General features: G+C 50.2%; 1 protein-coding gene across 1 annotated transcript in view; it reads right to left on the reverse strand.

Moving 5' to 3' along the window:
• Window positions 1–13,515, reverse strand: part of CPLANE1 (ciliogenesis and planar polarity effector complex subunit 1) — a 2,360,818-nt gene that overhangs the window by 1,080,173 nt on the left and 1,267,130 nt on the right. The window contains exon 29 of the mRNA XM_086960545.1: window positions 12,995–13,074. Coding sequence (XP_086816671.1) covers window positions 12,995–13,074 — 80 coding nt within the window. The remainder of the gene's footprint in view (window positions 1–12,994; window positions 13,075–13,515) is intronic.

A 13,515-nucleotide genomic window follows, 5' to 3' on the forward strand; every position in this document is an offset into this window, starting at 1 on the left:
AGGTTCGGGTGGAGGACCGTCCCCTGCTGCTGCGACAGAAGGTCCTCCTGAAGGGGCAGGCGGATCGGGGGACCGACTGACATGCTGAGTAGCTCGGGATACCAGTACCTTCGAGCCCACTCCGGAGCCACAAGGATGACTTGGGCCCGGTCGCGCCTGATCTTCTTCAGCACTCTGGGCAGAAGTGGTATAGGCGGAAAGGCGTATAACAGACTGTAGGAAGGTGGATACCTGACTATGATTGCCCCCAATTTTTTTGCCTGGTGTTTTGCTGGTTTTCCGACTTAGTCGACCTGGGGCCCTGCCAATCAGGACCCCAGGCCTACTGCTCTCTCTCTAAAATGGATTCCATGTACCTTAGGTACATTTCCAATTGGTACTGGGCCACCTTATCAGACCCTGTAACTCAGGGCATAGGTGTACCCAGGGCCTACCAGGGGCTGAAGCATGTATTATGCCACCCCTGGATGGCCATCTAAATCTGACACAACTGGCTGCACGACAGCTGGGGCAAGGTGGTGTAATCACCCTTTGCTTTAGATATAGTATACCTATATCTAACCCTAAAAATGGACACACAGATTCCTATCAGTCACTCCTATGGCAGGCCTTGACAATCCTGAAGGCAGAGTGCTTGGAATCGTGTGAAATGGTGCTCTGGCATGAGCTGAGCCCGTTTGCAGCTTGCGGAACCAAGTCCTAATAGCTGTTCCATGATAACGCATACCATATACTCTTAAGTGCATTATAATCCTCGCGGTTAAATGCTATCTCTGGTATTGCTTTATCAAAACATGTCGAGTAAGGTGTCATACGAATTGGAATACTAACCCCTCGCCAGTTCTGGCGACGGGGTTAGCATTCCACCCTTCTAGAGGGACACGACATGTATGTAACTGTGAACCCCGGTTAAAGTTAAACGAAGCCTCAGCTCCACAAAATGGATGCTGCCACCACAGACACAAGTCTGGCCTCCTGCTGCTGGGAATCCTTCCAGCAAGGAGAGCTTGGACAAAGGGTTTCCTGTCAGGGGCGGTGCTAGCACCATCCCAGACAGGGTTTTGTGTATCCTGGGTAGGCAGAGCTTTACAGGAAGGTGACTGCTGAGTGGCACCCCGGTGCTCACTACGCATCTGCCGGCTAGAACCAGTTCCAGGGGCACACCAGCCCCTGGCCTGGGGAAAGTCCGGCATGGGAGAGGGGTGTAACCACCCCCCTTCCTGGTCCCACCCCTAGGGCAGGACCTAGTCGCGTACCCACCCCTTTCTTTAGGATAAAGGCAGGAGCGGGGACCCTTCCAAATTAGATCATCTTTGAATCCTGAAACTACTTTCTACGAAAGGAATTCAAGACTTCTTCTCAAGATTTCTCCCTTGAGACTAAGGAGTAGTCACCCTGCATCCGCAGGCACCATCTAAGAACTCTGCGGTTTGCTGCACGTCCTTCCTCCGGAATCCGACTGACCAGCTCGACGAGACCCGGCTTCCCTGGCACCTCTGACCTCTACCTACCTCTACAGCTAAGCTGAGAACCGTAGGTGCGACGAGACCTCGAGGGACCGGCCATCATCAGAACTGCACGACTTCTATCCAGCAAGACCGCCGAGGGATCCTCTGGTGAGTGCTTTGGGGTCCGAGAAGCCCCGACCCTGAGCAGCTCCAGCACCGAAGTCCAGCCTCCCAGCATCTCCACGATCTGCGTGGGGCCCTTCTGCTTTTTGCTGCTCACCACGTTGTTTGGCTACTAGCCCGCTGGCTTGTGGCCTTCTGAACGACGCCCGACGACATCACTGCTGCTGGTCTGGTTGCTCCAGGCTGGCCCTTGCTCCCTTCCAAAAGAGGAGCACCCCGGACGCTCCTGGTCCACTCCAGACGCCATTTTGAGTCCACCGCGTGGGCTTGAATTTGCCAAGACTTGTTGCCCCAATCCTGGGTCCAGCGACGTCGACAGCATCATCGATCGTGGGACAGCTCGCTCCTCCATCCTGGTCGCCGACAACGCCTCCTGGTCCGTGAGATCTGCAAAGCTCAGCGTCGCCCACTCACCTAGTCGAGGTGACTACCATCCGGTGCCCTCCTGGTGCCACCTGACTACTGGCTAGTAGTCACGAACTTGGTCCCCTCTGCTTTCAGGTGTCATCCATCTTCGATCCAGGCTTGGATCAACTCGAACTATCTTCACTGGTCGCCTGCCAGCAACTTCTTTCTTCAGGCTCCTGGTTCGTCAACGAGGATTCCCGACGTCTTTTGAGACATATGCAGCTGCAGCCCCTGGGCTAGGTAAACTCGGCATTTCGGTGCCCCAGCATAGCCTCACTATCCAAGGGTCAGGATCCACTGTCGTTTTCGATCTACCTTATCGGGTTCGCCAGAGAACACTAACTTTGTCTTTACTAGCTCCCATAGACTTTGTCCCGCATCCCGCGTGAGAGTGCACACTCTGCACCCGAGTCCCCTAGGCCTCCTACTAGTAATCTGAAGGTTCAGTAACGTAGTCCTAGCGATTCCAAAGCCTATTAGTACAGTACTTACCTGCTAGTAATTTCGCATTCCACTTTCAGAGTATATGGTTTTTCGTGCCCCTTGGGCATTTGTGTAAATTGTGCAACTTGAGGTATTTTCATAACAGTTTTGTTGTGTGCTTAGTACCCTGTCCTCATAAAGAGTACAGGGCTGTTGTGATTCTAATAAATACATTGTTTATTTTCATAACACTTGTGTGGTGTCCTTTCACTGGGTGTTCAAGGGGTATATGTGATGGTATAACAGCTGGCTTAACACGCCCTCTAGAGTTTAGCCCGAAGACTGCTCGTATCCACGCTACTAGGATAGCTGGTCTAAGGTTGACTTACAACCAATCACCATAAGGGTCGTTTGGACTGATGCATAGTGATCACTAGAATAGTGAGCACTGCATATCAGGCCAACTTCTCACACAGACCGCAACTCCACTCGCGCCGAAAGGTGTCGCCGTGCGAGTGCCGTCTTGGAAACTCCAACGCGCAGAACTGATGACATTGCGCGTTCTCTTCTGTGGCGAATAGATCTAACCAAGGCTCTCACCATTGCAGAAAGAGGCCTTGCACCACGTCCGAGTTCAGACGCCATTCGTGATCCATCGAGCACCGACGGCTGAGTTCGTCCGCCCTGGCGTTCAGAGAGCCTGCCAGGTGTTGAACCACCAGGGTCACGCCCTGATGTTCCAGCCATTGCCAGAGGCGCAGAGCCTCCTGGCATACTGTCCACGACGTGGTTATGTCCTGTGCACAACAGTGTTTTTTTCACAAGTTTTCTATGTATGGCGTGCTCCTTGGGGTTTACTCCCTGCTCAGGAGTTGCATAATACAATGTGGATAGCACTGCCGTAACCCATACGATAGTGGCCCCCAGGGCACAGGCAAATGTTGCTGAATGCTTCAGCTGAACTTTTCTCAATAAAGTTTTTTACACAAAATAAACCGAAGTCTTTCTTCTTCTTTATAGGATTTTTAATTCATCCTTTTCAGTTTCAACCATATATGCTGGTAATTAGTGAATGTAATCACATTGCATATTTCTTCGTTTTTCAAACATAAATTCACATTTCACAATCCATGGAAAATCCAATGCATTTCCTCTAAACTGCGCCTTAGTTGCAGTACCCAGCCGCATTGTTCGTAATTCTTACAGTAACAAAACGTGTTACGCGCTGCTTCCTAAGTACACTAAAAGGGATCAGCAGTTCTTACCCGTAACGTCTGAAAATTACGCGTGCTTCATTAGGTGTCTACAGCGATCTGAACGGTCTCCTCTGCCGGTGGCGTGTGACGCGCTACCCGGAAGTGTGTGTGTTTAAAGACCCAATGTGTTTAAAGAAGCGGGGTATTTAAAGAGACAGTATCTTCAAAGGGACATACTTGCTAAGTAAACCAACGTGTACGTTCAGAAGTCAATTATACATCAATAGAAATACATACATATTGCGGTTTAAAAAAATGGTAAGTGCATAATAATCAACAGAGAATTCAAAGAGTCTGCATGCCATACACGTTTTGTTACTGTAAGAATTACGAACAATGCGGCTGGGTACTGCAACTAAGGCGCAGTTTAGAGGACTTTGTACATGCTAGAACGTATATTTGACACGGCATTTTTTAAGACCTTGATGAACCAACCAGTAGCGTATAACCTATAAATTAAAAGGAACAACAGATGAGGAATGCATGAATCGTTTCTTAAGTGGTTACATACATTTTTGAATGATAATGGTTTTTGAACTTTATTAACATTATTTGTGTTTAGTGCGTTACAATGTGATGAAACAGAACATTCACATATGATTTGGTGATAGATATATATATTTTTTGTAGATTTCCCTGATGAAGCCCTATGGGCGAAATGCATTGGATTTTCCATGGATTGTGAAATGTGAATTTATGTTTGAAAAACGAAGAAATATGCAATGTGATTACATTCACTAATTACCAGCATATATGGTTGAAACTGAAAAGGATGAATTAAAAATCCTATAAAGAAGAAGAAAGACTTCGGTTTATTTTGTGTAAAAAACTTTATTGAGAAAAGTTCAGCTGAAGCATTCAGCAACATTTGCCTGTGCCCTGGGGGCCACTATCGTATGGGTTACGGCAGTGCTATCCACATTATACTGTCCACGACCCCACCCCGCCCTGTTTGTTGCAGTACCACATGGCGGTGGTGTTGTCCGTGAACACCTGCACTACACTCCCGCTGACAAAGGGGAGGAATGCTTTCAGTGCTAGACGAATCGCCCGTAGCTCCAACAAGTTTATATGGAGCCGGGACTCCGCCGGAGACCAGATGCCTCTGATCTCTGCCTCTCCCAAGTGGCCTCCCCAGCCCTGGAGGGACGCGTCCGTCACAACCACGTGCTCCGGTTGGGGAAGGGAGAGTCATCTGCCTCTGACCCAATCGGTGTCCGTAAGCCACCACTGCAGTTGTCTTGCAGTGCCCTCTGAGATCAAGACATGGTCGGACAGGTTGCCCTGATGCTGGGCCCACTGAAACTTCAGGTCCCATTGCAGAGGACGCATCCGCCACCGGGCGTGATGCACCAGAAGGATGCAGGAAGCCATCAGCCCCAGCAGCCGCAGCGTCAACCTGACCGAAACCCGGGATAACGGCTGAAAGATGGAAATCAAAGCCTGTATATCCTGGACTCGCCGTTTCGGAGGATAAACCCGAAACTGCCCCGAGTCGAGAACCGCTCCGATGAAAAGGAGCTTTTGAGAGGGACACAGGTGTGATTTCGGCATATTGATGGAAAACCCCAGCTCGTGCAGGAGGTCTGCCGTCATCTGGAGGTGGTGGACGACTGTCTGGGGCGAGCCCGCCTTCAACAACCAGTCGTCTAGGGAGGGGAAGACTGAAACCCCTAACCTGCGCAGATGGGCTGCGACCACCGCCATCACCTTTGTGAACACCCGTGGGGCGCTGGTAAGGCCGAAGGGGAGCACGATAAACTGAAAGTGCTCTTGGCCTACCGTGAACCGCAGGTAACGCCGGTGGGCCGGCAGGACGAGGATGTGAAAATACGCATCCTGCAAGTCCAACACTACCATCCAGTCTTGCGGGTCTAGAGCAGCCAAGACCTGAGCCAAAGTCAACATCTTGAACTTCTCCTTCCGGAGGAAGCTGCTGACGTTCCTTAGATCCAAGATAGGACGTAGGCCCCCTTTTTTCCTTCTTGGGTACCAGAAAGTAGTGGGAATAGCAACCACGCCCTACTTCTGGCCCAGGAACATGCTCGATGGCCCCCTTGGCCAAGAGGGCCGTAACTTCCTCCTGCAGAAGTGTCAAGTGGTCCCCCGACACACGGTGGTTCTGCGGTGGCATGGCTGGAGGACTGGTCTCGAAGGGGAGGGAGTAGCCCCGTCGGACGATCTGCAGCACCCACCTGTCCGATGTGATTGTGCGCCAGTGGGAGTGGTGATGGCGAACCCTGCCACCCACCGGCATCACATGGGCCTGAAAGCACGGACTAGGAGGATTTTGTGGCGGATGCTGCGGGGGGAGGTGTGGTCTGACCTCGCCGTTGTCCCCGACCACCTCCACGGCGGTTTCCACGGCCGCCACCGCGTTGATAAGTTTGTTGCGGCGCGTGGCTGGCAGCACATGTGGGACCGCCCCTTCCCTGGCCACGAAAGGAGCGAAACAAACCCGTTTGCTGGCGCTGGGTCGAGAGACCCAAGGACTTGGCCGTGACCCTGGAGTCCTTGAAGCGCTCCAGCGCGTGGTCCGCTTTGTCGCCAAACAGGCGACTGCCATCAAACGGCATGTCCATGAAAGCATTCTGGACATCTGCCGAAATGTTGGCGGATCTCAGCCAGGCGTGGCGACGAATCGCCACCGTCGTGGACATCGCTCTGCCCAGCGAGTCGGTCGTATCAAGACCACACCTGATGGAGTATTTCGCTGCGACTCGGCCTTCAATCATAGCCTTGCCCATACCTCTGGCGGGCATTCCGGCAGCAAGTCCGCGACCGTATCCCACAGAGAGTGGGTGTAGCGGCCCAAGAGGCATGCGGTGTTGCAAGACCGCAGTCCCAGACTCAGGGACGAGAAGACCTTTTTTCCATACTCGTCGTACCTCTTAGATTCCATGTCGGGCGGGGCAGACGGGAATGCGGTCTGGGAAGTCAAGGCCTGGATCCCCAGACTCTCAGGGGTGGGATGGGTGGACAGGAACTTGGGGTCATCCGTACACGGACGGTGGCGTCTGGCCACGTTCCTATCAACAGGCGAACCTGAAGCGGGCCTGGACCACGTGCCCAAAAGAACGTCAGACAAGCCCTCGTTGAACGGCAGCAGTGGCTCCTGTGGGCATGACTGCGGTTTGAGGACCTCAGTGAGGATGTTAGTCCTCACGGCCGCGACGGGGAGCTCAAGGTGTAAGGCCTTGGCAGCCCTCATCAACACCACTGAATAGGCTGCCCCCTCCTCCGAAGCCAGGGTAGGAGGCGAGACAAAGCCAGGGTTAGGGGATTCGTCTAGACCACTGGCGTCACCCAAGTCACCTGCCCAGTCCACATTGTACTGACACTCACGCGTCAGAGGGTCCTCAGACCCCTCCCAATCCTCTCCGTAATCTACCTCCTCATCATAATCGGGATCAACAAGGTAGACCAGCTCCTCGGGGTTCACAGGCCCCATCGGCGTCGGACTCGGCGTCGGGCGACGCCGGTCCGACTCCAGGACCGGAGTCGGAGAGGGTATGGGGACGGCGCCACCCGGGGCCAGCACCGGAGAACCGGCGCCGCGCGGGGACGGCGTCGGGGGCAACCCCGATGGAATTGGCACCGGAGAGGTCGGCTGGCCAGCCGGCGTCGATCCTGAAGGCCCCTGCGGCGCCGGGACCAGAGCCGTCGGCGGCACCCGGGCCGCAGCATCCGGCGGCGTCGAGGCAGGAGCACCCGACCCGCTATGGCCCTCGGACGGGGGCACAGGGCCCGAAGGCGCCATAGGCCCCGTCGGAGGAGACAGCTTCCTCATGGCCATGAGGAACTCCTCTATCTCCTCGGGCGTCGCGCCTTGCCCAGGGACCGTAGGGTATGGAGCAGGCCGCGCCGGCGGCTCATGCGGAGCCGCGGGGGTGGGGCCACCCGAACCCCCGGCCGCATCGCGCAAGCGTCGGGGGGGGAGTCAGGGGTACGATGACGACGCCCCGACTTCTTATGTTTCCTACCTGAGGAACCAGAGGAATGGTGACGACTTCCGGAGCGTTCGTGACGGCTCCGCGACCGCTCCCTTGACCTCCGGCCGGACCGGGACCTCTCTCGACGCGGGGCCGACACCCGCAGCTCGAGTAGCTTGCGGGACCGCTCCCGCCTAGCTTTACTCGTCAAGGCCCGGCAATCGACACAGGCGTCCACGTCGTGGTTGGGGCCCAGGCACCGGAGGCAGAGTCGGTGATGGTCCGTGACCGACATCGTGCGGCCGCAGTCATCACAGTTCTTAAAACCAGGCATCCTACCGGCACCGTAGAGATATCAAAAGATTCAAAAACTTTGGTCAAAAGACCGGAGTACTGCTTCTCTCGGATCTGCGCTAACTGGCGCGGAAAAAAGAAGAACTGACGTCAGCGCGCGGATGTGGCGTCTATATACTCCAGCGACGTCATCACGGCGCACGACGCCAACAACGGACGCGGAGCCGCAGGGGACGCCTGCAGACGACGCCTACCGACGCGCAGGGGTACTGCAACGCAAAAGTTTCCGGATCCAGACTGACGCCTGGGGATATTCTAAGGTAAGGAATCTGATACTAACCTGTTTCTTATAGATACACAAAATCCTGTCTGGGGTGGTGCTAGCACCTCCCAAGGCAGGAAACCCTTTGTCCAGACCTCCCTCGCTGGAAGGACTCCCAGCAGCAGGAGGTCAGACTTGTGTCTGTGGTGGCAGCATCCATTTTGTGATGCTGAGGCTCGAGTTAACTTTAACCGGGGTTCCCAGTTACATACATGTTGTGTCCCTCTAGAAGGGTGGAATGCTACCCCCGACGCCAGAATTGGCGAGGGGGTAGTATTCCAATTCGTATGACACCTTACTCGACATGTTTTGATAATGCTATACCAAAGTTGGCAATAACCGCAAGGATTATAATGCTCTTAAGAGTAAGTGGTATAGCGTTATCATGGAAACAGCTAAAGGACTTGGTTCTGAAAGCTGCAGACAGGCTCAGCTCATGCTAGAGCACCATCTCACATAATTCCAAGCACTCAGCCTTCAGGATTGATAAGGCCTGCCATAGGAGTGACTGATAGGAGGATATGTTTCCATTTTAGGGTTAGATATAGGGATATTATATCTAAAGCAAAGGGTGATTACACCACCTTGCCCCAGCTGATTGATCAGCCAGTTGTGTCAGATTTGGATGGCCAGCCAGGGGTGGCATAATACATGCTGCAGCCCCTGGTAGGCCCTGAGTGCACCTATGCCCTGGGTACCTAAGGTACACTGTACAGGGAATGATAAGATGACTCAGTATCCAATTAGATATGCACCTAAGGTACATGGTTGTCAGAGAGACAGCAAGGCTGTGGGTCTGATTAGCAGGCCCACAGCCAGGGAAAGTCGTAAACCAGTGAAGCAAAAAGCAAAAATCGGGGGTGACCATAGGATTGCAGACCCCACTCTCCTACAGTTTTCTCCCTCAACCCAGTGGCTTGCCTGAGAGCAACCACCAACTGACGGCCCCCTATCCCCATAGGCTAACATTGGGCCCCAGCACCCTGCACCCGGAAGGTGTTTTTTGAGTTCATCCTTGACCCTGACGGAACTGCACTAAAATGCATTAGTAAAGCAAAGTGCCCTGGAAAACCCCCACTTGGCACTCTCCACAAGGCTGCATTTAAGCAAAAGACACACAATTGATGGACAGAATGCAGAACAAATCAAAACATTCACCCCCAGTCAAGAGATCTGGGTTAAATCCATCCTTTTTTTGCTCACCATGCCACCCTAGTTTAGACCTGGCCCTATGCATTTAAGCAGGCAGCACGCAGGAAGGGTGCTCTGTGCTGCACAGAGAAGAGCCTGCTGCCTTAGAAAATATGTGGGTGTCAATGGGTTGTTTACTTTAAACATCAATCCTCATTCATGATCCAAGTTTATTTGTATAGTGCCTGTGGCCGGTTTCAACCATAACGAGCCGGTCTCTGAATCTCCGGGTGTACCACGTGATCTCTCAGCGGGCCTCTCTCTGAACTACGCTTAAAAAAATGTACAAATTCAGGCCTGGTTGTGCCCACACGTGTATTTGGGGGGCCGCGCCTTGCCTGTGATGCCGTTTTGCAGCAACCGAAACGGCACACAGTGCCTGACTGGCCATCTCGGTGAAGCAAATAGCAGGGCGGTAATTTTGTATTTTATTTTATATTTTCGTACCTGCCGCCAGAGGAGACACGTGGTGCTTCGTGCACAAAGCTATGCCAGAAACTGACTGTAGCAGGCCAGCCCATATGCTATGTACTCCATTAACACTGGTAGCATTTTCCCAGCTGGTGATCAGGACCGTGCTTGATATGTGTGAAGTATTACTGTGTTGCTTGGCAATTTACAGCCCAGGAGAGTTATCTCCTCACCCATGCACACAAAGCACTCCACAATGCCGGACCAGCCTACCTGAACAGCAGACTCAGCTTCTACACCCCCACCCGCCAGCTCCGCCCCGCCAGCCTCGCCCTCGCCGCTGTCCCTCGCATCCAACGAACGACCTCCGGTGGCAGATCCTTCTCGTACCTCGCCGCCAAGACCTGGAACACCCTCCCTACCCACATACGGCAGACCCAAGACCTACTCGCCTTCAGAAGACTCCTCAAGACCTGGCTCTTCGAGCAGTAGCAGCAGACCCCCCTCCCCATAGCGCCTTGAGACCCTCACAGGTAAGTAGCGCACTTTACAAGTACTCTGATTGATTGATTGATTGATCTCACAGAAACGTAACACCACATTGTTCTGAAGGAGAGCTGGCCAGCTCCCCTCACACATCTATTTTATCACCCCATGTACATAGCTCGGCATGGCCGAACACCACAGAGGGCAGGCACCATTCAGTGAGGAGGGTGGGTGGGGGTTACTGAAGCCGGATCAGCATGCGCCTTAAACTATTTTTGTTTACAGAATTACTCTCTAGAGTTGTACCTAAAACACAGAGGACAGACACAAAAATCCAGTGGTAAAATAAATAATTATACAGTACATCTATTTTTGCACCAGACAGTGCTAAACCTGGATAGACTTCATCGAAAGGAAACGCTGTCCCACATATATGTTGTCCATGTGTTTTACTGATCACACAAACAAAGAATTTGAAGTCTTGCCCTTGTGAAACTTGTGCCCGCCTACACAAGCCACAATAGTAATTTGCAAAATGTATACTCTTCGAGGAAGGCAGAATCTAGCATTTTGAAACATGGTGCTTTAACTATGAACGATAGGGAATATCATTATATTTCAAACATGAATACTATGATACATCAGACTCCTACAGTAGCTTTTAATCTTTTCCAGATCGTGCAGACTTATGTGGAATTATCTAGGGTCTGCGCCTTTAGATATATTAGAATTTTCCAAGCACAATCAGATTTTTTGACACTCATAGGTAAATCTGGCTTTTGATTCCAACACCACTTGCATGTTGGGTCGAGGTGACCATGAATTTAAGAAGAAAAAACACAATTCTATGTCGCAGAATGTAAAGTTCTGTTGGCAGAAGAAAGTAAGGTGTGTGAGTCACATGAAGTGAGGCTTTGAGACCAGTCCAAACAAAGGCGGATTTTTGCTAGTTTCATAGTGTAGAGGATTACTGCATAACTTGCATCACATTTCCAACCTGTATGTGTTTGTAGATCTTATACAGCTGTTGTAATTCATGACACTTAAGTGAAATGTGAACTGATGCTATTATCGTTGAGACTAAATGTTATGGCATCCTTTTAAGATAAGGGCGCACATACGTTTGTTGTCACGACTTGTCCATAATCTTGACCTCACCGGTTAAAGTCCTGGGGGACCTTCTTTGACTTTCAACAATCTGAGCGCAAGGAAATTATTGCTAGTCTACTGTTGCATTTGTATATGATTTGTTTACATATGGCTTTATTCTATAAATCATAAATTGAAAAACTGAGGAATCGATGGTTCAAGCCTTGAGAATTCGTTTAACATTATGCATTCAGAGAATTGTAGTTTGCCTTTATTTCACTAGTCTTGTTAAAATGATCAGACAAGCATGGTTTTACAGATGTAAATGTTTGAGGGTCATACATTTTCAAAAACATACTAAGAGAACCTTTAGCATTATTTTAAATTCTGTGTGCACATGTGTGTTTTTCTACAGGAGGGAGTTCGTTATGACAATCCAATGACACAACTGACAGGTGGCTTTGTGTCTTATATGACTGACACCTTTGGCCAGTTCTAGATTTTTATCCAAGATCACTTAGCATTCTAAACCGTTTTATGTCCGCCTCTAGATCATTACTTTGCACAAAAGTGGACATTTTGTATCTTATAGTATGGCCATACCTCCTTTATTCCATTCATGATGAAGTGTCACTCATAATGTTACACATAAGACATTAAAATGTCACACATAAACCACCAAAAACATGGACATGTCACAGGTAGGCAAGCTCAAAACTTGGAAGCCATGGGATTTGTCAGCATGTTCTTTCCCTTGACCTGTATCAGGAATAATCTCATGACGTAACAGGCGACCGACAACTCCCACACACTGACAAGCAGTGTGGTTTTCAAGGGCACGGATTGAGGATTAATAGGATTTTCTATTCCATCTCCAACCAACGTAACAGTAGGGAAGGTGTTGGAATAGAAAATCACACTATTCCTTAACCAAGAGCTCCATCCAGCGCAAGTCGTAGTAATGACTTGCGTTGTAATAGCTGCGTGGTGAACGTCGTGCAGTGTAAACACCGCATTGTAAACGATATTTCCCTTCCAAATCGGACCAGAATCCCTTGCTTTGAGTTACCATGCTGCACTCCTAAACCTGCCAAGGAAGCATGTGTCACCACTGGAACCTCTGGAGACAGACGATGGAAAGGAAGGCAGATCCACCCTTTCTTAACTTAGTTCTGCAGAATCACCGCTTCATAAATAATTATTAAAGGCATGGGGCAGTTACATCACAGTAATTAATACTATAATCAAACTGATAAGCGCTAGACTACTCCTCATTTACAATAGACTAAGGCACTGACTGGTCTTTTTTTAACCATGTTCCCACGCTTTCATTCACTTTATTCAACTCTGTTACAGCTAGTTTATATGATGTTTTAATTACATCACCAACATAAACAGGAAGGCTAACTAACATCCAGGAACAAAAATCCGAATACTGACATACTTGAATACTAGCATGAATATACGTTAAGAAAAGAGCGAAGAAACACTATGAATAAACTTTGCTTGCGAAAAACGAACGAATATTTGTAGTTATAAATACGAACTTACATTTTCCGTGAGCCTTCGAATAGGCCTTATGCTGATAGAAATACTTGGACTTACATGGTCAAAATCATCCTCAAAGTCATCTATAAAAGAAATCAAGATTATTTAAGTATGCATAGAATAAAACACTATGTGCACTTGGTGAACTGACGATCAGCGAAATCGGTTTCATAGCTCGAGAAAACTAATGTTACAGTCTGAATTGTATACAAAGCTATAAAGCATGAAAAACATTCCATCGTCACAGAAGCCCACGTACCAGAATACATTACACCGCAGGGGTGGCTTTCTAAATGACTATGGCAGCCAATGATGAGAAATTACACTTTTTTGGCTAACTGGAGAGGGTAACCTACTCTTGGGAAGGCAGTAAGTAGATCTCATTTTCTCATGACAAGAGATTTTAAAGTTCTGAGGTCTGCCTGTCTGTCTGATTGAAAACAGTTTGATGAGGTTCTAAATACTTGTGGCCCCTGGGCCACTTTTAAGCTGCCCAACTAAACGATCACACAACTTAGAATGTT

The sequence above is a fragment of the Lissotriton vulgaris genome, chromosome 3_1, assembly GCF_964263255.1.
Source record: "Lissotriton vulgaris chromosome 3_1, aLisVul1.2, whole genome shotgun sequence".
NCBI lineage: Eukaryota > Metazoa > Chordata > Amphibia > Caudata > Salamandridae > Lissotriton > Lissotriton vulgaris.